Raw genomic sequence first — 24,072 nt, forward strand, 5'->3', positions numbered from 1 at the left:
TAATATTTAAACTGTATATTTCTTCTTTCATCTAATGTATTAGTTGTGTGTGTGTGTGTGTGTGTGTGTGTGTGTGTGTGTGTGTGTGTGTGTGTGTGTGTGTGTGTGTGTGTGTGTGTCGTTATAAAAATCACCAGAAAGACCATTCCTGTATTGATCAGAAATGGAGTGCAGTAAGTCCTCCACACCGCAGGGGGCATCAGTATGAGTGGAGCTCATTTATGTATCCTAGAACCACAGAATTAGTCAGGCTTTCGAGACGCCTGCAGTTTATCAGATTTGTTTCGTTTATTCCACAAGCTAAGGTAAAAAATAAAATAAAAATAAAAACAATCCAAACAGATCCAGAATTCGGGTCTGAAACTTTGCCAAGTTTAACGTTGTTGTGGTTTTTGCATAACCATCTTTCTTTCCGCGTCACCAAAACGCAAACGTTTAGCTTAGTTAGCCAGCTAGCCAGTGAGACCAGAGAGCTCTGTAAGTGGCTGTGTGTGTTTAGGAGTCGTACATACCTTAAAGGTTTACCTGTTTCCTTTTGTTTATGCATTTTCTTTAAGTTGCGACAATGAACTCGAAGAACCTGAAGGCTTTTCTGGAGTCCTCTCTAAACGAGATCTTCAAGGCGACTGTGGATAACATCCTGGACTCTGTAGATCAGACTCTGGCCGAGTATCAGGGACAAATTCGGCGGATTACATCTGAAAATGAGACACTGAGAGAAAAACTACGTTCTCAAGAGGCCATTACATGCCAGGTGAAAACAGGTATGTGAAATGAGACGCACAGAACGGTAATTATTTACTGTATTTACTTCTTAACGTTCACACATAAAAATACAAATGACCAAATTACCCCTTGGGCATCAATACATTACTCTCTATACTAAGAAATGAAACCGCGTTAAATGTAACTATAAATCGATTTAAAAAAGCATGACAAGTAATTCATTCATAAATAAAGATGGTTAGCATTGGCAAATTGAAAGAAAATAAAAACGTCAAGACATGCTGTTGGCAAATAATCAACTACAGAGTGGTAAAAGTCCACTGTCCAGCCCTGTTGTTAATTGTTTTCCAATAACAACACACCCTGATAGGGCCAAGCAATATGACAAATATCATCATAATCAACATCACAATACTTGAGGACATTTCTACGATACACAATGTATATCACAATATATAATTTAGCTAACAAGCTGTCTGCAAAACAGTAGTAAAATATACAAAAGTTAAACTGAGTTTGATGCTACTTGAATGCCTACAAAGACAAAGAAGATTAAGTTTTATTTTATTTTTTGAAATTACGTCAAATCACCAACATCCGTACCATCAGTACCATTTCATCTGTAATTCTTAAAAACACTGAGGTGTGATACACTCTGAAAAAATGTATCACGTGATTAGGGCTGGAACTAGCGATTATTTTCATAATCGATTAGTCGGCCGATTATTTTTCCGATTAATCGGATGGGGCGGGGCAGACTCTCAGTGCCTTTTTTTTTGTTGTTTATTTAAAATAAAAATCCACAAACTGAGTGTTACAAATATAATTTCAGACTTAAACTTTACACAACTGTTTGTCTAAAATAGAAAAGAACCCAACACGCACACAAGAATATATATTATTAATTTTGGACTGTAGTTTAATTCGATGCTTTTTGTGAATCCATAAAAAAAATAATGCATAAGTACTTATATATAAATATGAACTAAATAAATGTGTGTGTATGTATGTATAATATGTATGTGTATATATTGGCAATGATTTTCATAATCAATTATTATCGATTTTATCGATTAGTTGTTGCATTTCTACACGTGATCATTTATCACGAAACTATTATATTTATATTTTATTCATCATATACCAAGGTAATTTGCCAATAGTTAAATTTTACTATTTATTAATGACCCACATGTCATGCATTTTATCCATTAATAAGTAACATATATATACTTGTAAGTCACTTCGGATAAGGGCGTCTGCCGAATGCCATAAATCTAAATGTTAAATCAACATCTCCTTAGAGAATGCTTCACCGTATCAGTGATTATATGGTTTTGTTTAATAAACAACAGACATCTATTTATGCTTCGTCCTAGATTATATCAGGGCATATGAAAATGTGCATACAAATAGTCACCTCATTAGAAACTTGCCTGCGTTTGCCAAAATAAACACACATAATGGTTAAAATTGTTGCGATCATCTATGGCCGGGAGACAAGCGAGCAAAACTGGCCGTGTTCTTTGAGTTGGTATACTCCCTCTCTTCTGTCAATCACTAGCCAATCATGAGCGTCTGTGAGCCCGTGTATGCGGAAGAAGGCAGATAGCGCTTTCCTCCAAATGTGTTACTCTGCCCTGTGATGCAGCAGCTCGAAGAGATGCAGTTGGCTGGCTTCACGTGTCTTAGAGGAAGCATGTGTTCGCCTTCACCCTCCCTGGTTGGTAGCTGTCAGGATCAGGTCAGATAGGTGATGTCATCAGTCATCAGATGGAGTACATCCTCACCTGCCAACAACACCTGGAACTGATGTAAATCTTTTCTGGATGATCAAAATGCTTCAGCTTCACCAGAAGTAAGATGCTTGAAGAATCAGGAGACCAAGTGCCAGGGTATAGTCAAAGAGATGGTTTATTATGCGTGCAAAGACAGCCTGGGCTCTACATCGTGCCTTAGTCTTAGTCTAAACATAAGTTGTATAAAGTTGGCTTTTATACTCAAATGTACGCGCAAGCACCATACCCAAGGCTAGTAAGGAAAAACAAAAGACAAAACACCTTGACAAAAACATAATCACAGACAGAAACCCAAAAACATAATGAGACCACGAGTAAGCAAAAATCACATTGAACTGATCTTAAATGATTGAGTCATAATCATGGAAAATAAGGAAAAATATTTCACGTGACTGGGGAGAGATGGCGGGCAAATAATTGCAGTGAAATCTCTGCTCAAAGTACTTGGTATACTCAAGCTGCTAGGTGGCAGCATAGATCTCAGTAAAAAAAGTCATGTTAGTCTCAGCATTAAATGTTCCGCTGCCCACAAGCTTCGAAAATCTTGAAGGTTGCAGTTTGATTGACTGTTCACACTTCCATGTATGCAAACCTCCATGTGCCGGGTTCCAAAAGGGAAACAGATCTTTGGACACCATGACACAGTGAACTTTTCCAAAGCACAATATATTCACTGAAATAGAAAATAGAAACTTTGCTGCGATTTGTTGTTAAGTCATTCCAGAGATTTGTCTGAAAGTGTTAGTAGAAAGTAAACAAGATCATTTAAAAAGTTTGTTAATAAGCTATGGCACAAGTTTGTGATTGGTCATTTTCCCTTTCAATCAGGTAACCTGTTCCTGTGAAAGTAAGTGGTTTTTCGCCACATTCACTGACAAAGTATCAAGTTCTCTAGTGCTAGCTTGCAAGACTGCTGACTCGTTGACTGTTTCAAACTCAATTTTTTTTGCTTTGCAGTGCATGACGATCTTGTTGTTGCTGTTGGGGACTTAAGACCGACTTTTCTTCATCATCCGACTGTACCTGGACATAGGGGTCCAGGGAAGGCCTCTCAGAAACAGAGGGAAGATTGGAGCAAGACAGCAGGTAGCTCTAGATCTGCATTACTAAAACCAAGCCCCCTTCCAACCAACAGTGGAGCACAACAGTTAGACGAAGAAGTGCAGAGTACCACAGTACCTTACGTAAAGATTGACCCAGACATTGAAGATGACAGCAGCCTGTTAAAGCATCAGTCCCCTGTTAACCTTACAACTAAGATCATTAAAGTAGAAGGGTCCGAGGAGAACTTTTCAGAATGTTACATTGGATCTCCAGCAGACCTCTCCAGAGACAGTGATGACGAGATTCAAGTAACCATGGTGTCCAATAAGCACATGAGCAGTACTATGAGTGAAGATGAAGCCAGCGATATGGGGCACCATGAATCGGAGAAGTCGGCACACAGCGTATCTGAGGAAGATATTGAAGATCCAACTGATGACACCGTTCTTGGTGTCTGTTTTGATGATGATGGATTGGCTTTAGAACCAGACAAGGGGTTTATAGAAATTTTTCAATCAACGGAATCGCCAAACTCAAAAGAGCTGAAGGACAGCAAAACCTTCCATTGCGCACTTTGTGAGAAGAGCTTCGGTCGCATGGCGTCACTTAACATACACATGAGGACTCATAGCTCGGAGAGAGCTCACATCTGCAGCTACTGCGGCAAGGGTTTTAGCCGAGCTGACCTACTGAAGAACCATCAACGCACCCATACAGGCGAGAGACCCTATTCCTGTAATCTATGTGGAAAGAGTTATGGTCATCAGGGCCAACTCCGGATCCACAAACGAACCCACACGGGTGAGAAACCCTACGCCTGCCCGCATTGTGCCAAGCGCTTTACTGAACACAACCAGCTCAAAGTGCACCTCCGGACGCACACGGGCGAGCGACCGTATTCCTGCAGCGTCTGCACCAAGACCTTTGCCAGTGCGGGCAACCTGAGGATCCATCTACGGATTCACAGTGGAGAAAAACCTCATTGTTGTAGCCAGTGCGGAAAGAGGTTCAACAGCCAAGGCGACCTCAAAACGCATCTGCGTGTACACACGGGCGAGCGCCCGTACCACTGCGATCTCTGTGAAAAGACGTTCAGCCAGGCTGGCCACCTGAGCATCCACATGCGCATGCACACGGGCGAGAGGCCATACGAATGCGGAATATGTGGACGCACCTTCACTGTGGCCAGCAGCCTCAAGCTCCATCAGCTCACCCACACCGGAGAAAAGCTGCACACCTGCGTACGCTGTGAGAAAAGCTTCAGCAGGGCCAGCCATCTGAAAAGACATGAGCAGCTCCACGCCAAAGAGGAAACCGTACTAATGGGTACTGATCAATCGTTGTCGATGGAAGACCAAAAGCTTCATGGTGGAGATGAAGTACAAAATCTGGATGGGATGGAGTGAACGAAGCCTCCATCCCCACACATATTAGCCAGTTGGTCATGTAAACCTTCCATTTAGGCCACTTAGTATTATCAGTTTATCAACACCCCCACTACCCCATCCACCAATCCAATGGAAGGAGGCCGCTGTTGAGCGAATGTTATTTAGATGGTGGTTCATTGTCAGTACAGCAGTGCCATTGGCATGGTAGTGTGTGCGGTACTGCAGATTGTATCAGGAACATCAGGAAAGTTCTATCTACTATCTTTCACATACACAAGCTCGCAGAGGTGTATGATTTGCGATAGTATGCCATTCCGCCCACCCAAAAACCATGGCAAAATTTACTCCCTTGGCGTTCAGGCCATGGATGGCTGTGGCATCTTCGGGATTCCAACTCACGATCCCCTGGGTTGGCACTTTTAGTAATGAGGTTTTAAAGACTTTTCCTACTACACTTACTAGTCACTTGATTGCAGAAGCTTACCTTGTTCATTCATCTTGTAGGTGTACAGTTGGAGAACAAAGATCGTCTTTTTACTGAGTACAACACTTTTGTTGGCTGGACATTTTTGCTTCAGAAATAGTCCACCAACTTGGTAAAGAATGAGGGAGTAGGGAGAAACACTGCTGTATCTTATACATTCACTGTGGTCACTGGGATCACTGTGCTGAAAATGATCCACCACCCAAATAGTACTATGAGGGTCACTTTCAATGATGGGCAGGTGTGGAGGGCTTGACTGTAGTCAATCTTGACTAAGTAATTGTTCAACTACAAAGTGACCTGTATGGTAGTTCTGCGTGTTACAGTAGCCGATGAGTGCAGGTAGCTGTACCCAATGAAGTGGCACCATGTGTGTGATATTCATACATTTCATTTTGCTTTACAACTCTTTATTGCACAGTCAAAAAAAAAACTATTAAGAAATATCCAAATGTTTGGTTGTCAAACATAAGTTAATGACATTTATTTTACATCAAAAGTATTATGGTGGACATATGGAAGAAAGTTAGAATTAAATTAGTGGTTTGTGGTGTTGTTTTCAACGGTTAAAGAAAATGAGAAAGGCCTGGGAAAACCCTTCATGTAGCAGACTTTTGACTAGCAAAATTTTTCCTCTATATGTAATTTAAAAAAAAACTGGTCTTTTCTGAACTTAGAAGTTTAAAAGTCTTGATTTATGTCCAAAAGTGAAAAGGAATAAAAGTGTATTTAAAGATCCCGTTCCAAGTGCAGCACAGGAGCATCACGAACATTTAAACAGCTGATTACAAACTGAATTGATTAAGCTTATGTCAGTTATGGCACATAGCCATTCGACTTCATCAAACCTGATTTTTGTTGTTTTTTTTTGGTTGTTTGCTGGAAATCTGCCATAGTGGCATCCAATGGGGTTTCCCAAATCTCCACACATATTGGCCAACTAGAACAGTAAGTACGGTGAATATAATGAAAATGCGCTTTGATAATACAGTGTAGAATGTGAGGTATTTTCTTGTAATTCCTATTATTTCTGATGTTAGAGATTGAAAACTGGGCTTTAAATTTATCTTTGATTCCCTGCTGAGGCCTTGATGCAGGCAACCCCTTCGAACTTGAAACTGAATTCCTTGTTTTGAATGCAATCTTTGTGCTTTCTGAGGAATCACATAAACAGTGTTATACTGTCATTAATCATAAAAGAAGGATTTTTTTTTCAAATGCTGACTAATTGTAACATACTGATCAAAGATGCTGAATTACTTTTTTGTTCTTATATCTTAATGACTGTGTGATTTTTATATTAGCCAACACTTTTGTTCGATGTCTGTGTGCGCCAGAACCAGTGATTTCCATTCAGTCCGACTGATTTATCCACACTTGTAAAAGAGAGCAAATGTATGAAACATATTTGCATATATTTCCGTAGATATGGTTTATTTCTTATTTTTAAAAATTCTACCACATCTTTTATGCATTTTAGGGCATGCATTATTTAGTATTCCTTACCGTTCCAGTTTGTGCGTCTTCTCTATCAGTGCATAAAGGAATCATATAAACTAAACTACAGTCTTGAACTAAACTGATATTCAAAATCCATACTTGTGAAAATGACTGTAACCTTGTTAACGGTATTGACGAGATTAGCTTTGTGACCATAGCACAGTATCAATTTAAAGTGCACACAATAACTGCAAATTCCCCTTGACAATAAAGGTTAGATGGTAATGTTAACTAAAAGTATGTACACGTTATAATGATTAATATTGTTTACTTAGTGGAAATGTAGTGGAAATTAAGCCATTCTTGCAATTGTCATTCCATCATAATAAATGAAATGAAAAATCAAATGTGTTTTTGCACATGACTGAAGTGAATTTCTGAAGTGTGCTTAAGTAATAACATTTATATTACTAGAATTGTTTGTAATGTATGCTTGTTTTCTAGATTCTGATTGGTAGAGCAATCAAACCACTGTTATAGAAGTTTTGCAACCATTAAAGTCCAGCATTTTATATAAAAGAGCCCTTTACGGAAAAGCCACATGAACTTTACATTTAAAATAGTGATTGATTTCTGTTTGTGTGTGATTTTACACGATTCGTTTACTTACACATTATTTTTGCACCATTTCATTTCACATGCAATTTTTTTCCATGACTAATTTTTCATGTTTTTCTCCCATGATTCATTCAGGTTATTTTCCATGATTAATTTTGTTTAAACATGTTAATTTTACCTCCGGGTACTCTGGTTTCCTCCACCAGTCCAAACACATAGTGTCCGTAGTGTATGAATGAGTGTATGAGTGTGTGCCCTGCGATGGACTGGCACCCTGTCCAGGGTGTACCCCGCCTTGTGCCCGATGCTCCCTGGGATAGGCTCCAGGTTCCCCCACGACCCTGAAAAGGAGTAAGCGGTTGAAGATGGATGGATGTTAATTTTACTAATATTTTTCACATTAATACTCTATTTTCACATGATCACGTTGTTCAAATGTTTACAGTGCCTTGCAAAAGATTTTTTTTTTAGGTTTTTTTTTTTTCAATTTTTTTTTTTAAATTCCTCTATAGGGTTGTCACGGTACCAAAAATTTCAGTAGTTGGTACCAATACCAGTAATATTCCACCGTACCAATTTCAGTATCAAAGCAAAACACAAAAACATGTTAATTGAACAACACACTATTTTATTAAAGTTAAATATAGAATGTGTTTTTAAAAATGCCATTCTGTATACTTCAAGTACAACATTATTAAAGCTATTAGAGTTATCCAGCCAAGAGTAGAAATGTTTTTCTGACTGACTGATAAAGACACAAACAGTTCTAGATACACGTTATTTTCTCATGCATAAATTTCAGATATATCGGTCATCAAAAAGTCTCTGGTGTGTAAAATTAATAAACCCCATCACGTCCTCACATTTATTTTACTACAATAAAAATTAAAGCATTAATTGGTTAATAAGGACTCCAGGCCGTATTACCGTTAAACGCGCGTATGCTAAACATTAAGTAAGCAAAAACGAGGATTTTTACTTTTATTTTTTGCAATAATACACTCGAATTAAACTATTCTACATTTATAATATAACCGCTACCATAATCTGAAAGTCATTGAATAAATACTGCGGTTAAACAGCCGCTGTTCCTGAAAGTACGGTTAATATAACCGCACATCAATTTTAGGGGCGCGGCTTTTACACACATAGCGGTAACAGCACCGAAAGCGGAAAACTAACGTCCGAGAGTTCCTACACGACAAAAGTACATTAACAATGATTGTTTAAAATAAAGAAGTAACAAAACCATAAATTAACATAAATCAGGGTGTAGGTATTTAAGGTGCTTTAATAGGTTAGATGTATTTCCTCTTTTCGTCAAAAAAAAACTTTGCAAATCGGTTTGTGGTTATTGATGTTCCCTTTGTGTTCTGTTCCGCCGGTTGCCATGGCTACGGCCGAACCCGCATGTATTTCGCATGTACACGTATTTCGCCTACTATATAGTAGGCACCAGTCCAGTTGCATTATGGGATTGTTTGACTCGCGCAGTGTCCATCGGTTGCATACTGCAAAATCTCACCGGAATTAGAACTCCATCCGGGTATTTCTCGCCTACTGTTTCTCGCATACTAAGAATTCGGACATACCACCCCTCTGACGTACTGCTTTTCGCCTACTATATAGTAGGTAAGTATGCGGTTGCGGACGCAAGCAAAATGTCTTCTTGTTACACAGTGCACACATGAAAAGTTTCCGACTGACTACCTGTAGGACAGCGCGTCAGTACCGGGTTGACTCGGTACTCGGTAATACCGGTACTTATGAAAATCTGGTACTGTCAACTTTTTTTTTCTTTTTAGTACCGACATGGTACCGAAGTACCGGTACTTTTGATAACCCTATTCCTCTATGATTAATGTATTTATACATTAATATATGTTTTTTTCTATTATTTCTCAAATGAATCATTCTTTTTCACGTGCTCATGTGTTTACATGTTGAGTTCATATGTTCAATTTTAAAGTGTAATACTGTGTAATTCACCATCACAAGGTTATTGTTTTTCAAATATTAAACATTTGAACATTCCCTTAAGGCCCATCTATGCATTAATAATGTACACCTTGGATGACTCAGGTTTTCTTCCAGTCTCTGTGCCTTTATTGCAGCAACACTCACAGCACCACACTGGACATTGCAGCTTCTTATTGGACAGGTACAGGACAGGCTGAATGCTGCTGCTGATGTCTGTGAAGCCGAAAGCTATGTAATGGATATAACATTTAAACACATCAGGAGAGAAATAGCGCTGAAATGGGAAGAGAGCTACGGGAGGTAAGTAGTTAAAAACTATGATGGCTAAAATAATGAGCATCGTCTTGAAAGCTCTTTTCCTGACCGGGTGCATGTCATCCATTCCTGGAACGGATTGGCTCAGCACCCACAGGATGGAGATGTTGCAGAAGAGCATTAACGCAAACGTGGCCAGGATCATGACTGTGAACACTTTGTCGAAGTTGGGGATGTTGCCCATGCACTTCAGTATGGCGTACACTAGCGTGATGAACCACATGACACCGGCACACACGGGACGATGGCGCTGGTCCTTCAGAGTGTAGAAGACGATGGGATGGCACACGGCCATGTAGCGGTCCATGCAGATGCATGCCAGGAAGAGCGGCGACATGTCCTTGATGCCGTAGAAGAAGCGCAGTATGTAGCAGGTGCTGCTGGTGGTCAGGTACAGCAGGTTGGCCAGCTCCAGTGGCAGGATGAGGCAGAAGAAGGTATCCAGCACAGCCAGGTGCCAGATGAAGATGTCCGACGTGGACGAGTCGCTCCTGTTGCGGTGGATCAGCCACAGGACTATGAGGTTGGCCGGGATGCCCATGAACATGTTAATAATCTGCATTCCCAGGTAGAAGAGGATGATCACGGGCATGTGGCTGCACATCTCATACACTGTCTTTTCAGGCACCGAGACATTTCCGTTAAGGACCAGGGTGTTACTGGTGTCATTACACATCTCCATCGCTCAAAAGCTGGTGCTGATCCAAACAAGAAACTCCAAAACTGAAATGAAAGATTTACATATGTATTATAAAAGCTCATATAATATTGTTGCATTGGGTTGTGCACTATTTATGGTCACTGTACGGTTTGAGATAATGTTGAGTCTACATGAAATTTAACTTTTTAAACTTGACGGACGTGCCCCATCTCATCTCATCTGATCCAAACAGGAAACTACAAACAAAAAGCTGAAATGAAAGGTATACATATGTATTATAATAATGTATTGAATTGTACAGCATCTATAGGTCACTTTCCAGTTTCCTGAAATAGTACAATATCACGTCACCTTTCTGTCTTTCTTTCTTACTTTCTATTAAATTAACTAGATTTCATTAAACACCGTATTTTAGGGGTTTTTTTTGTTTGTTTTTGTTTTTTAAGAAGCAAGTGATCTGTTACTTGTAACTTTCTTTAATTAAGTTTTATGGAAAATGAATTTTCAATAACCTTTTGCGCATTTTTCCGCTTACAGACTAACAAAGAAGACATAAAGCAAACATCTAAGACAAAATGTATGTAATATATACATGTATTGTATATCTCTATAGATATGAGATCTATATATAAGAACTTAGTAACAGCAGCCAACAAGTTCATATGTGGAAACTCAGTTGGAAAAAGATCTCAGGAGATGGTTCCTGTTAAAGCTATTAAAAGAATGGCAGGAGGGTTTTTTTTGGGTCAAATTAGGTTATTAATTCTTGATTAAGCATAAAAAAAATTACTAACATTTAGTTGGTTAACATGTTTATGTAATGATGTATGTTAGCAGTGTAAATAAGAAAAAAAAATGAGTAGACTCACATATATTCATCCCAACTGTAGCTGTTTTCACTTGTAAATAATTATTCCTGCTCTTCTGTACTATTTTCTGATATTGTTATTGTCATACAAAGTTGTATCAGTGTGCAGTGCCTGTACCTGGCCATGTTATATATATATATATGTATATAGTCAAATGTCATGCAAATATGAAATGACAAACCAACAGAAGTATCTGCAATTGTACCGATGTTACTGGTAATTATTCCCTTCCTCTCCAAAGTCCACACACATGCATATAAATCCGACGCTGACCATCTAGAAAGAACACGCTCATGTACCCATGATTCAACAGAAAGCACGTTCTGGCAAGTCCTCATCATTCACACTGATTGACCATGATGCAATTTGCCATATGAGCCTGACGGAAATTTTGAAGTAAACAACTGGTTTCAACAACATGGTTCACTCGTGAAATTCAGTGTAACAAAGCGTAATTTGTTACATGGATGTAACGAAGCCTGGCAGCTGCCTGACTCCAAGTTTCAAAAGGAAAGGTGCTGATGATGGAGCAGATGCTGCTGCTGCTGCTGTTTTCACACATCTTCTTTTTAAGTTTCTCCTTAAAGTATTGCAGCCCAACATAAAACCCGATACCCGTTACTGAAAGCTTTAATAAATTTCACTCACGATTCATTCTTTTCAATAAAATCCGCTCATAACCATCTTAAAATCTGTGACTTTTCCTGGTACATGTTGAACCTTAGTCTTAATCTAATAAAGATACAGTATTTACATGATGTTTATGACTTTATGTCTACACTCTTTGAGTGTTTCCCTCCTAGCTTTGATTCCAAGTAGAGGCCTCTTTCGTGAATGAAGTACCCTTAATTATCCAGTGAACCATTGAAGAACCCTTGAGGAACCCCTAAGAGTGTAGATTGTACTTCTCTCACAAATACACAACTTTTTAAAATTCGTGTCACTGTAGATAATATGAATATGTTCAATCACATCTTCTTTGAGTAGTTAAAGGTTCTTAGCTTCATAAACACATGTACCTTGGAACCTTTTGTGGTAGAAAAACTCACTGTTGTAGAATTGTACATAGGCACTCTAGCTTTCCCCAGTTGGAACAACTGATGAATCCCCAAAGTGCACCAGAAATGAAGATTGGTGTTTCCATGCTTTTTTTTGTACTCATCCCTTAGCCTTATGGACACTATACAATATTAGATGTTAGAAAAAAAATACCAAAAATAATTTTAGAGATAAACTTTTGATGATTCACATTTGTGTAAATCTCCATGGTCATCCAATTAAATGCTCTCTAAATGTTCTACATTTTAAGAGTAGTAGGTATTGAATGTTATGTTTTAACATAAATAAATAGTGAAAGTGAAATCTTAAATATTCGGGGGTGGGCGTGCACTTCTGGGGTTGGAGGTTCAAATCCCGCCTCCACCCTATGTGCACGGAGTTTGCATGTTCTCCCCATGCTTCGGGTGTTTCCTACTCCAGGTACTCTGATTTCCTCCCCGAGTCTAAAGAGGTGTTGCAGGCTGATTGGCATTTCCAAATTGTCTGTAGTGTGTGAATGTGTGTGCGGTTGTGCCCTGCGATGGGCTGGCCCCCCGTCCAGAGTATCCCCCACCTTGTGCCCCGAGTTCCCTGGGCTAGGCTCCAGGCTCCCTCACAACTCGATACAGAAAATGGATGGATGGATGGATCGTAAATACTATCCCAAGATAAATCCAAAGACACCCAAAACTATGACGTTTCAGAGCATGTACTAAAATCAGTTTATACATACCACAGAGTAATTCTGATTGGTCAGAAGGTTAGAAGGTGTTGATTAATTTTCTGTAACAGCAGCTCTGACAGTAGTGTTGCTGAAAATTACATACTAATATTAATATGCTCATTATAACCCGTCATTATTTTCATAGTAACAGCTAATTCACTTGTATGGCCGTCCTTTGACAAAATCAAAGTTTAACAGTAACTTGATTTGAGAACTGTACGGAGACATTTACTTAACATTTATGGAAGGAGTCTCCAGTGTCAGCACTTTCTAACTGTCAGAGGTAAAGCTGAAAATACTTCAGGACATTGCATTTGTGTTTTCAAAATAACATGATAATCTGGTTTGGGTTTTATATAGCTGCTTTTATAGCTGCTACAACATAAATGATAACAGGAATTAACTTTCTGATTGTGTCAGCATGTAGTTTGGTTCAATGACAAATAAACAGAGGATCCAGAAACCTTCAGAATTTTTTTTCTGTGCTAAGCTCTAACTTTATTCTAAAGTAATATGCGTTGGTTGACATCTAATCCAGAAATTTGAATAGTGTAAATATTAGCTGTGTGGATAAAATTCTACTCCAATGTCTTTTTATCATCACATGTGTGCCAGTGCATATTTTGATTCCCTGAATCCCCAGATTAAATGATGAGCTGCTGCTTCTAGATAAAGGGATTGTCACCAACTCTTCTTTCATGGTTTTGAAATAATCCACAAATCAGCAATAGAGAGAATCATTTCAACCTCCTGATGCAATTGCATCAGGTCATTTGCAGGTGTAATTGACACCCGGTCAATTACAGAGAACCTTAACTTTAGGTTCCCTGGGTTTTATTAACAAACTCATGGAGATTACTGAGTTACGGAGTTACTAAGCAGGACAGCTGGTACAAATTCACAAGAACTTCAAAATACCCTAAAATGAAAGCAAACGTTCTATAAAACTTTATACAATGTATTGGGATGCGGCGTGAATGGAACTTTTTTTTTTAACAATTTCTCACCACGTGCTCAGAAAAATCCATGACCCTGAATATTTGAATACTTAAATTGAGAAATGAATATTCTCCTGAAATTTACATTCGTCCTTCTGATAAGAAAAGCACCTGGTTTCTCCATTTACATGTTGCAAAGAGGGCATAGTTGTCATCTGTGGCCTACAATTCTGCATGTCAAATTTAATTAAGAAATCAACCAGATTTCTGCATTAAAAAGGAAAAAAATCAGGTGTTGATTAATTGAAAGTTTCTTTGAAAAGAAAAATAAACTTAATTTTAAAACCCATTGTAAAAACATATGATTTTAAATGTCATTCTGACATCTGAGGAAAAAGGTCATAAAACAACGTCAATACAAATTTTTACTGAAATCATTTTGACAATAAACAAATTGATCTTTGTGCTGTGGTCGTGTTGGCATGTTGAACAAAGAGACAACTTTTAACTGGGTTTAACATGTAAATAAATGAGTAATTTACAGGTAAATATGTAAATCTTTTTAACAAATGTTATATACTGAATACACAGAGGTATACAATAAAAGATGTATATCTTTTTAAGCCATAACCTTGAAACGTCTCTACTTTATTTGAATATAAATCAGATCATTTCAAAAGTTAAAGAATGCCCAAACAATTTAATGATTTTCAACCCTAAAACAATTTAGTTTTGTAGTAAAAATAAGAAAACATTTACATTATTTTGTGAACGTAGAATTGTTTGTAATGTATGTTTATGTATTTCTAGACTGTAATTGGTGAATTATGCCACAATACGCTTTTCTGAAATGTGGATATTGGGATTTTTAAAAATTAATTCTGATTAGAAGACGCTGAGATAATGTTAAAATGTTTTCAGATTTAAACGTTTTTCTCCTTTTTCCTCTTGTATATATTTTAAATAATGTCATATATAAATGTCATTTTTTAATTTAAATGTATTTTTGTAGCCCGTGCTCTTTTTTTAATGAAGCACTACTGTTTTACAGGTAGTTTGTAAGAAAACCTATGTATCGTAATACACATCGTGCATCATAGAATTGCCCTCAAGAATCATAGGATAATTTTATGTCACCCACCTACGAAAGGTCCTTTAGAGTGGTTTTTTTTTCAGCTAGAGGATGGTTTGACTGATGGATATCAAACATTGGTAGGTGCCACAAAGAACAAAAATATTTCCATCAAAAGAAGAATCTTTGTGGTACAAATAATTATTCAGTCTGTTATGGCAACAACAACAATCATGAACCACAAGGTTCTTTTGGAAACTAAAAATGTTACTTGCTAATGAGTTGTTTTCTTTTTAATCAGAGTAATTGTGTTGTTTTTTTCAGTGTCTAAGTAGCTGAGAAAAACATTACATATGTACATTCAGAAATGCTGGCCTAATTGAATTTTTGAGACTTCAAATAGCAAAGCTTTCCACCAAAGAAGGAAAGAGAAAGAAAAGTCTCCGTGCATGGTTTTGTAACCATTAAAATCCAACATTTTATATAAAAGACCCCTTTACAGAAAAGCCACATGGACTTTACATGTATAATAGTGATTGATTTCTTTTCACACATGATTTTTTTTACACACTTTTTTTTCTTTTACATACGCATTATTTTTTGCACCATTTCTTTTCACATGATTTGTTCATTTTCCATGATTCATTCACATCTTTTATTTTCCACAAGTAATTTTGTTTAAACATGTTCATTTTACTCATATAGATTTTCACATGAATAATTCTTTTTCAAATGATCATGTTGTTCAAATGTCAAATGTTTACCCGAGTTCAGATGTTCGGTTCCAAGGCGTGTATTTAAATGCACTTTTGTATGTGACTTTGAGTCATTTACGTGATTTGTTTATTTTCATGTTAATTTTGCACATATTTATTCATATTTTATCTTACATAAAAAAATTTTGCCCATATGATAACATTATATACATGATGTTACACATTTACTTTAGTTCAATGAGTCAATGTTTTGGTGATTTTATTCCTCTGTGATTCATTTATTTACATGTCAATATATGATTTTTTCTATTATTTATCAAATGAATCATTCTTTTTCACGTAATCAAATAGTGTTTACATGTTGAGTTCACGTGTTCCATTTTAAAGTGTAATATTGTGCAATGCACCTTCACAAGTTTTTGTTTTTCAAATATGAAAAACTTTTGATCATATGTGAAATGTGATTTTTTTTTTCTCCCCTTAAGGCCCATCTATGCATTAGTAGTGTACACCGTGGATGACTCAGGCCTTGTTCCAGTCTCTGTGTCTTTATTGCTGCAGCACTCACAGCACCACGCTGGACATTGCAGCTTCTTATTGGACAAGTACAGGACAGGCTGAATGCTGCTGCTGATGTCCATGAAGCCAAAAGCGATGTAATGGATATAACATTTAAACACATCAGGAGAGAAATAGGGCTGAAATGGGAAGAGAGCTACAGGAGGTAAGTAGTTAAAGACTATGATGGCTAAAATAATGAGCACCATCTTAAAAGCTCTTTTCTTGACCGGGTGCATGTCATCCCTTCCTTGACCCGATTGGCTCAGCGCCCACAGGATGGAGATGTTGCAGAAGAGCATGAATGCAAACGTGGCCAGGATCATGACTGTGAACACTTTGTCGAAGTTGGGGATGTTGCCCAAGCACTTCAGTATGGCGTACACTAGCGTGATGAACCACACGACAACGGCACACACGGGACGATGGCGCTGGTCCTTCAAGTTGGAGAAGACGATGGGATGACACACGGCCATGTAGCGGTCCATGCAGATGCATGCCAGGAAGAGCGGCGACATGTCCTTGATGCCGTAGAAGAAGCGCAGTATGTACCAGGTGCTGCTGGTGGTCAGGTACAGCAGGTTGGCCAGCTCCAGTGGCGGGATGAGGCAGAAGAAGGTATCCAGCACAGCCAGGTGCCAGATGAAGATGTCCGACGTGGACGAGTCGCTCCTGTTGCGGTGGATCAGCCACAGGACTATGAGGTTGGTCGGGATGCCCATGAACATGTTAATAATCTGCATTCCCAGGTAGAAGAGGATGATCTCAGGCATGTGGCTGCACATCTCATACACTGTCTTTTCGGGCACCGAGACATTTCCGTTAAAGACCAGGGTGTTACTGGTGTCATTATGCATCTCCATCGCTCAAAAGCTGGTGCTGATCCAAACAAGAAACTCCAAAACTGAAATGAAAGATATACATATGTATTATAAAAGCATATGAAATATTATTGCATTTGTGTTGTGCACCATTTATAGATCACTGTACAGTCTACTGTACAGTCTACATTAAATTTAACTCTTTAAACCTGACAGACGCACCGCATCTCATCTCATCTGATCCAAACAAGAAACTACAAACAACAAGCTGAAATGAAAGATATACATATGTATTATAAAAATGTATTTGAATTATACAGCATCTATAGGTCACTTTCCAGTTTCCTGAAATAGTACGATATCACGTCACCTTTCTTTCTATCTTTCTTACTTTTTACTAAATTGACTAGATTTCATTAGACATTTCTTTTTTATGTATATCAACATGGAAAAATCATACTCATGTATGCTATATGGCACATATACTCATACTCACTCGCTTTCAGTAATCGCATTATTCTGATCAGGGTCACAGTTGATCCAGAGCCTATCCCGGGAACACTGGGCGTGAGGCGGGAATACACCCTGGATGGGACGCCAGTCCATTGCAGGACACCATACACATAAAATGTACCCTTGATTGTACAACCCCAGCGACAAGGAAAGGTGTGTAGAACACACTCTCAGAAAAAAGCTATTAAACTGTACTTCACCTTGGCGATGGTTCTCTCAAGTGTGTATTTTCTGTACCGCTAGTATGTTTCTTTTACTTAGAAAGATGCATGAAGTGTATCTTTAAGGCTTTAATTTTTTCTTCCTACTAAATTATTTGTACTTCATTAAAAACCTCTGTCTTTCTGACAGCAGCAAGAAATGGAATAATCATACTCATATATAGTATATGGCATATACAGGAAAATATTATTGCGTTTAGGTCGTAAGGCTCCGAAGTCACTGTCCAGTTTATAAGAATGTTTTGTCTACATAAAGTTAAATTACGAGTGTAGTTGTACCTTGTGAAGCGTTACACGAAAAACTTAAATTACGTTTCATATAATGTACATTCAAATCACTTATAAAAGTACATTATAGTCAGGGTTCCAGGTGAAAGATGCATATTAAAGGTAGAAAACAAAAACCTGTACGCTCTAGTATACAGTACTGTGCAAAAGTCTTAGGTACCCTATTTTTTTAGTACAAACTTCGTTTTAGATTTTTATTTTATGACTTCAACATTGAGTCAGTACAAAAATATTTTAGATTCCAAATATTACTTCTCCAGCACAAAATTAAATGTTTGCATGTCAGTAAAGAAAGCAGCATATTACGAAAGAGACCAGTCAAAAAAAACATAATGAAGGCTGTTGGGTTTTTCTACAAAAATAAGACATGAGTGCGACAGTCAAAGTCTGAAGAAGAACCGTGTCTGGTTCTGCAAGATGCTCAATAAAACTTACAGCTCATCTCCTCATAAAACTGCACACCTGAGAAAGCAAAGGGTCATCACACCAAATACTGAATGTGTTTCATTTAATACTGTTTACTGCTTTTTATGGTATTTGTTTTTAATGTAGAAACATTTAATTTCATTATTTTTGAAGGAATATTTATAGTTCTATAGCAATTGTTTGTACTATATAATCAATCATTCTTTCTTTATTTATTTATTTTTCTAACCAATCATTACTAGATTTAATTAAAAGCCTCAGTCTATTTGAAAGCAGCAACACATGGTATAATCATACTCATATATACTCTCTCTCTCTCTCTATATATATATATATAGTAAAATAATATTGTGTTTGTGCCATGCCCTCCTACACCCTCAGAAAGGTATCACACTGTACATTCCCTTGTTGCTGGTGTGCTACTATCAAATATGTGTTATTTTGTATCTAAAAACATCTGACAATCGTATGAATACAGTATAGCTTTTAAAAAAAATGTAAGGCGTTTGTATAATTGAACTTTAAGGATCACTGATGTTCCTTAAAATCTACCCCGCATGTACCGTCTTAGTTAAAAGATACACAATAATGTAACATTTTAAACAAGAATACTGAGTCTACATAATGTAGAGCAGAAAAAAAAATTCTTTATAGCTTTCTACTAAACACTCTTTATTACATTTCATGAATACCCTGAAAGCAGGAACAAATAATCATACGCATATAATAACTTAGAAATGTAATTAATTTTCATTCTTTAATTATGCATATCATAACTGCAGTGTATGTATCTGTAATATATTATATTTGTATATAGATATAAGGTATGCATATAAAGAACAGGCATATGGAAATATATATGCATATGTGAAGAAATTCCCTCAAACAAAGAAATGAAACATATATATATATATATATATATATATATATATATATATATATATATATATATATATATATATATATATATATATATATATATATATATAGGACTATAAGGAGCAGTTAACAGTTCAAATATGATAATGCATGTTTATATTTCATGAAAGCAATCTTTGGTTTTAAAACTGCATCAGTCTCACACAGTTTTAATGGGTCGTTAGTTTTTTCCGTACATCAGGGAGAAGCTGCCCCAATTCTTGTGGGCACTTTTGCTATCGCACTTGCTTCTTGTTTCAATACGAGACACCATATTTTAAGTTTTTTGTTTGTTTTTTTAAGAAGCAAGTGATCTGTTACTTGTAACTTTCTTTAATTACATTCAACATTTCTCTGTAACAGCTAAGTTTTCTGGAAATTTAATTTTCAGAAACCTGAAATTTGCTCTATTGAACATTTTTCCACAGACAGACTAACAAAGAAGACATAAAGCAAACATCTAAGACAAAATGTATATAATATATACATGTAGTGTATATCTTTATAGCTATGAGATCTATATATAAGAACTTAGAAACAATAGCCAACAAGTTCATATGTGGAAACTCAATTGGAAAAAGATCTCAGGAGATAGTTCCTGTTAAAGCTATTAAAAGAATGGCAGGAAGTTTTTTTTGTCAAATTCGTGGTTATTAATTCTTGATTAAGCATAAAAAATTACTAACATTTAGTTGGTTAACAGATGTTTATGAAATGATGTATGTTAGGAGTGTACCGGATTTACTGTTGAATGAAATATAGAGAGAGTCACAACTTGTTGAGAAAAATTGGGCGGAAATTTTAAGCAAAAACAGAATATACATATATATAAAAAAATGTAAACAGCTAAAAGATATTTGGGTAACTTTTAAAAAAAAAAGTTTTTAAAGTAATAACTACTTAATAGCACTTTAAATAAGAAAAAATTTAGTACACTCACATATATTCGTCCCAACTGTAGCTGTTTTCACTTGTGAATAATTATTCCTGCTCTTCTATACTATTTTCTTATATCATTATTGTCATACAAAGTTGTGTCAGTGTGCAGTGCCTGTACCTGGCCATGTTCTATATATATGTATATAGTCAAATGTCATGCAAATATGAAATGACAAACCAACAGAAGTATCTGCAACCTTACCGATGTTACTGATAATTATTCCCTTCCTCTCCAAAGTCCACACACATGCATGTGAATCCGACGCTGACAGTCTAGAAAGAACACGCTCATCTGAGGATGTTTGACACGAGCCAGGCCCAGGTACAGAGCACAGCCCAGTACCCATGATTCAACACCACAGGGATATTTTGCATCCAGTCACAGAGAGCGCGTTCTGGCAAGTCCTCATCATTCACACTGATTGACCATGATGCAATTTGCCATTGGAGCCTGACGGAAATTTTGAAGTAAACAACTGATGCAACAGTCCATTGGTTCACTCGTGAAATTCAGTGTAACAAAGCGTAATTTGTTACATGGATGTAACGAAGCCTGGCAGCTGCCTGACTCCAAGTTTCAAAAAGAAAGGTGCTGATGATGGAGCAGATGCTGCTGCTTCTACTGCTGTTTGCACACATCTTCTTTTTAACAAGTTTCCCCTTAAAGTATTGCAGCCCAATGTAAAACCCGATACCTGTTACCAAATGCTTTAATAAATTTCACTCACAATTCATTCTTTTAAAAAAAAATCCACTCATACTTATCTTAAAATCTGTGACTTTTCCTTATGCATGTTGAACCTTAGTCTTAATCTAATGAAGATACAGTATTTGCATGATTTTTATGAATTTATGTCTACACTCTTAGAAAAAAGTTGTTTATCTCTGAGTGTTTTCCTCCTAACTTTGATTCCAAGTAGAAGCCTCTTTCGTGAATGAAGCACAGTGAATCATTGAAGAACCCTTGAGGAACCCCTAAGAGTGTAGATTGTACTTCTCTCACAAGTACACAACTTTTTATAATTCGTGTCACTGTAGATAATATGAATATGTTCAATCACATCTTCTTTGAGTAGTTAAAGGTTCTTAGCTTCATAAACACATGTACTTGGAACCTTTTGTGGTAGAAAAACTCACTGTTGTAGAATTGTACATAGGCACTCTAGCTCTCCCCAGTTGGAACAACTGATGAATCCCCAAAGTGCCCCAGATGTTACGATACCTTGTTAGAGGCAAGCATGGACGAACAGGACTAGAGTGCGAGGATCAGGCGGAAGACAAAACACGGAAGACAGCAGTAGGTCAGGCGATCGGGCGAACAATCCGGACTGGGCTAGGCAGAGAAACGTAATACAAATACAGGCAATAAATCCAAAAACCATAGAATTCTGAAACACAGACAAAGGCTTGGTGAACATCAGAGGTAAGGCTGCTGAGTGTTTACTTCGTGAGGCGTGGAAGTTAACGTGGCCTTTTATAACCTATGATGAAGCACAGGTGTTAGCACTCAGTACTCCGAATCCTGAGTACTCCCTCTCCTCCCTGGTCTCGGTTTACCTGGGTGAGCGGCATGGAAGTCCCTGCACAGGTTTGGCTCCAGAATGTCCTGGGACAGGATCCAGCACTGCTCCTCTCAGCCATAGCTCTCCCAGTCCACCAGATACTCGAGTTTACCTCTCCTACGTCTGGAGTTTAGGATGTTGCGGACGTGGTAGGCTGGGCAGCAGTCAATCTCTAGTGGTTCTGGTGGAGAGTCACCTTGCACCGCCGTGGCCAAGGCACCCGGTATCACTGTCTTAAGGAGAGAGACATGGAATGATGGGGCGATGCGGCTGTGCTTGGGCAAGTCCAGGCAGTACGTGACCTCGTTAATTTGGGCCGATATACCTGGGGGTAAGTTTCCTGCCTGGGAGTGGCTGTTTTAGGTCTCTCATGGAAAGCCACACCCTGTCCCTGGGTTGGTTGTTGGGTTGATCCCTCCGGCGATGGTCCGCCTTTTGTTTGGCAGTGTGGGAGATCTGCACCAAATGTTGATGTGTGCGTTCCCAGACCTGCTCACTCCGGTGGAACGATTCATCCACCACTGGCAAGTTGGTGGGGTTGGCGTTCCAGGGAAATAAAGGCAGCTGGTAGCCCAAGACACACTGGAAGGGGGTGAGCTGCATTGCGGAGTGTCGTAGGGAGTTCTGTGCATACTCCGCCCACAGGAGGAATTGGACCCAGTCCTCCGGGTTGGTGGCACAAAAGGTTCTGAGGAATCTAGCGACTTCTTGGTTAGCCCGTTCTACCTGTCCGTTGGCCTGGGGGTGGTAACCGGAGGTGAGATTAACAGTGACACCCATCTTCCCCATGAAGCTGGCACAGACTCGAGACGTGAATTGCAGCCCCCTGTCACTCATGATCTCTTCCAGGATACCAAAGTATCTGAACACATGTTGGAATAGCAGCTCGGCCATAGCAAAGGCAGAAGGGATGGTGGGCAGTGGAATGAGGTGCAGGGATTTTGGAAAACGATCGATGATCACTAGTATCGCGGTGTTCCCCTGTGACTCCGGCAAGTCCGTGATGATGTCTAGCGCCAAGTGGGACCACGGGCATACGGGGATATATAGAGGCACCAGTTTACTGGCTGGTAGAGTACCCGCGTACAGGTACTGGTACCTTAGCCTGGGCGCATGTGGAGCATGAGGATACGACGCGCTGTACTTCCCTAGACATGTGGGGCCACCAGTATTTCTAGGCCAGTAGTCGGTGGGTGCAATGTATTCATGGGTGGACCATCGCTAGTGCTGTGTGGGCCCAGGTGATGAGCTCCAGTTGGTATCGCTTCAGGACAAATTGCGTGCCGGGAGGACATGCTGCCAGGATTCGTGACCTGGGGAAGCGTGCTAAGGCCTGGTCCAGAGTCCACTCTACGGCACTAAAAATACAGGAGGGGGGCAGGATATAATCTCCATGGTCCGCTCGGCTCTCAGGGCAGTGGATTTGTGACAGAGCTTCGGCCTTAGTGTTCTTTGCTCCTGGCCTATATGATAAGGTAAACTGGAACCTGGAGATGAACAGGGACCAGTGGGCCTGGTGGGGCGTGAGACGTTTGGCCGTCCTCAGGTACTCCAGGTTTTTATGGCCTGTATAGATAAGGAACGGGTGGGTGGCACCCTCCAACCAGTGCTTCCACTCCTCCAGGGCCAATTTAACTGCCAGGAGTTCTCAGTTCCCCACATCATAATTGCATTCCGCTGGCGACAAGTCGTGGGAGAAGAACGCTATGGGGTGCAGCTTGGGTTTATCTCGGAGCCTCCGAGAGAGAATGGCCCCTACCCCTGCCTCAGAGGCATCAACCTCCATGACGAAGGGTCTGGAGGGATCTGGGTGTATAAGGATGGGGGCCATGGTGAAGGCCTGCTTGAACTTATCCAGCACCTACTGGGCGGTTGGGGTCCAAAGGAGCCACCTGGGCTTGCCATGCAGGAGGGACGTCAGGGGTTGTGCTATCTTACTGAAGTCTCAAATGAACCATCGGTAAAGGTTTGCAAAGCCAATGAACCATTGCAATGCCCTGACGGTTCGGGGGTG

General features: G+C 38.8%; 3 protein-coding genes across 3 annotated transcripts; 1 reads left to right on the plus strand and 2 right to left on the minus strand.

Annotated features, from left to right (window-relative positions):
- The first annotated feature begins 187 nt into the window (after nucleotides 1-187).
- On the plus strand, nucleotides 188-7,288 carry LOC108260408 (zinc finger protein 829). Its single transcript, XM_017460689.2, has 3 exons — nucleotides 188-305; nucleotides 558-764; nucleotides 3,483-7,288. The coding sequence occupies exons 2-3, from the start codon at nucleotides 566-568 to the stop codon at nucleotides 4,973-4,975; spliced, it is 1,692 nt and encodes a 563-aa protein (XP_017316178.1). The 5' UTR covers nucleotides 188-305; nucleotides 558-565; the 3' UTR covers nucleotides 4,976-7,288.
- A 2,258-nt stretch (nucleotides 7,289-9,546) lies between these two features.
- Nucleotides 9,547-10,591, minus strand: LOC108259781 (proteinase-activated receptor 3-like). Its single transcript, XM_017459502.3, has one exon. It carries the CDS (start codon nucleotides 10,474-10,476, stop codon nucleotides 9,547-9,549), a length of 930 nt encoding a protein of 309 aa, XP_017314991.1. The 5' UTR covers nucleotides 10,477-10,591.
- A 3,807-nt stretch (nucleotides 10,592-14,398) lies between these two features.
- Nucleotides 14,399-20,586, minus strand: LOC108259703 (proteinase-activated receptor 3). Its single transcript, XM_017459403.3, has 2 exons — nucleotides 20,498-20,586; nucleotides 14,399-17,274 (listed from the first exon to the last, which is right to left on the minus strand). The coding sequence occupies exon 2, from the start codon at nucleotides 17,231-17,233 to the stop codon at nucleotides 16,304-16,306; it is 930 nt and encodes a 309-aa protein (XP_017314892.1). The 5' UTR covers nucleotides 17,234-17,274; nucleotides 20,498-20,586; the 3' UTR covers nucleotides 14,399-16,303.
- Between the last annotated feature and the right edge of the window lie 3,486 nt (nucleotides 20,587-24,072).

Source organism: Ictalurus punctatus, chromosome 28, assembly GCF_001660625.3.
Source record: "Ictalurus punctatus breed USDA103 chromosome 28, Coco_2.0, whole genome shotgun sequence".
NCBI lineage: Eukaryota > Metazoa > Chordata > Actinopteri > Siluriformes > Ictaluridae > Ictalurus > Ictalurus punctatus.

What these genes read in the sequence shown, in the direction of transcription:
- LOC108259781 (XM_017459502.3), bottom strand. Translation starts at nt 10,476, where the DNA reads ATGGAGATGTGTAATGACACCAGTAACACCCTGGTCCTTAACGGAAAT.
- LOC108259703 (XM_017459403.3), bottom strand. Translation starts at nt 17,233, where the DNA reads ATGGAGATGCATAATGACACCAGTAACACCCTGGTCTTTAACGGAAAT.
- LOC108260408 (XM_017460689.2), top strand. Translation starts at nt 566, where the DNA reads ATGAACTCGAAGAACCTGAAGGCTTTTCTGGAGTCCTCTCTAAACGAG. An exon ending in TACATGCCAGGTGAAAACAG is followed by an intron (nt 765 to 3,482) that starts GTATGTGAAATG and finishes TTTGCTTTGCAG; the next exon opens with TGCATGACGATCTTGTTGTT.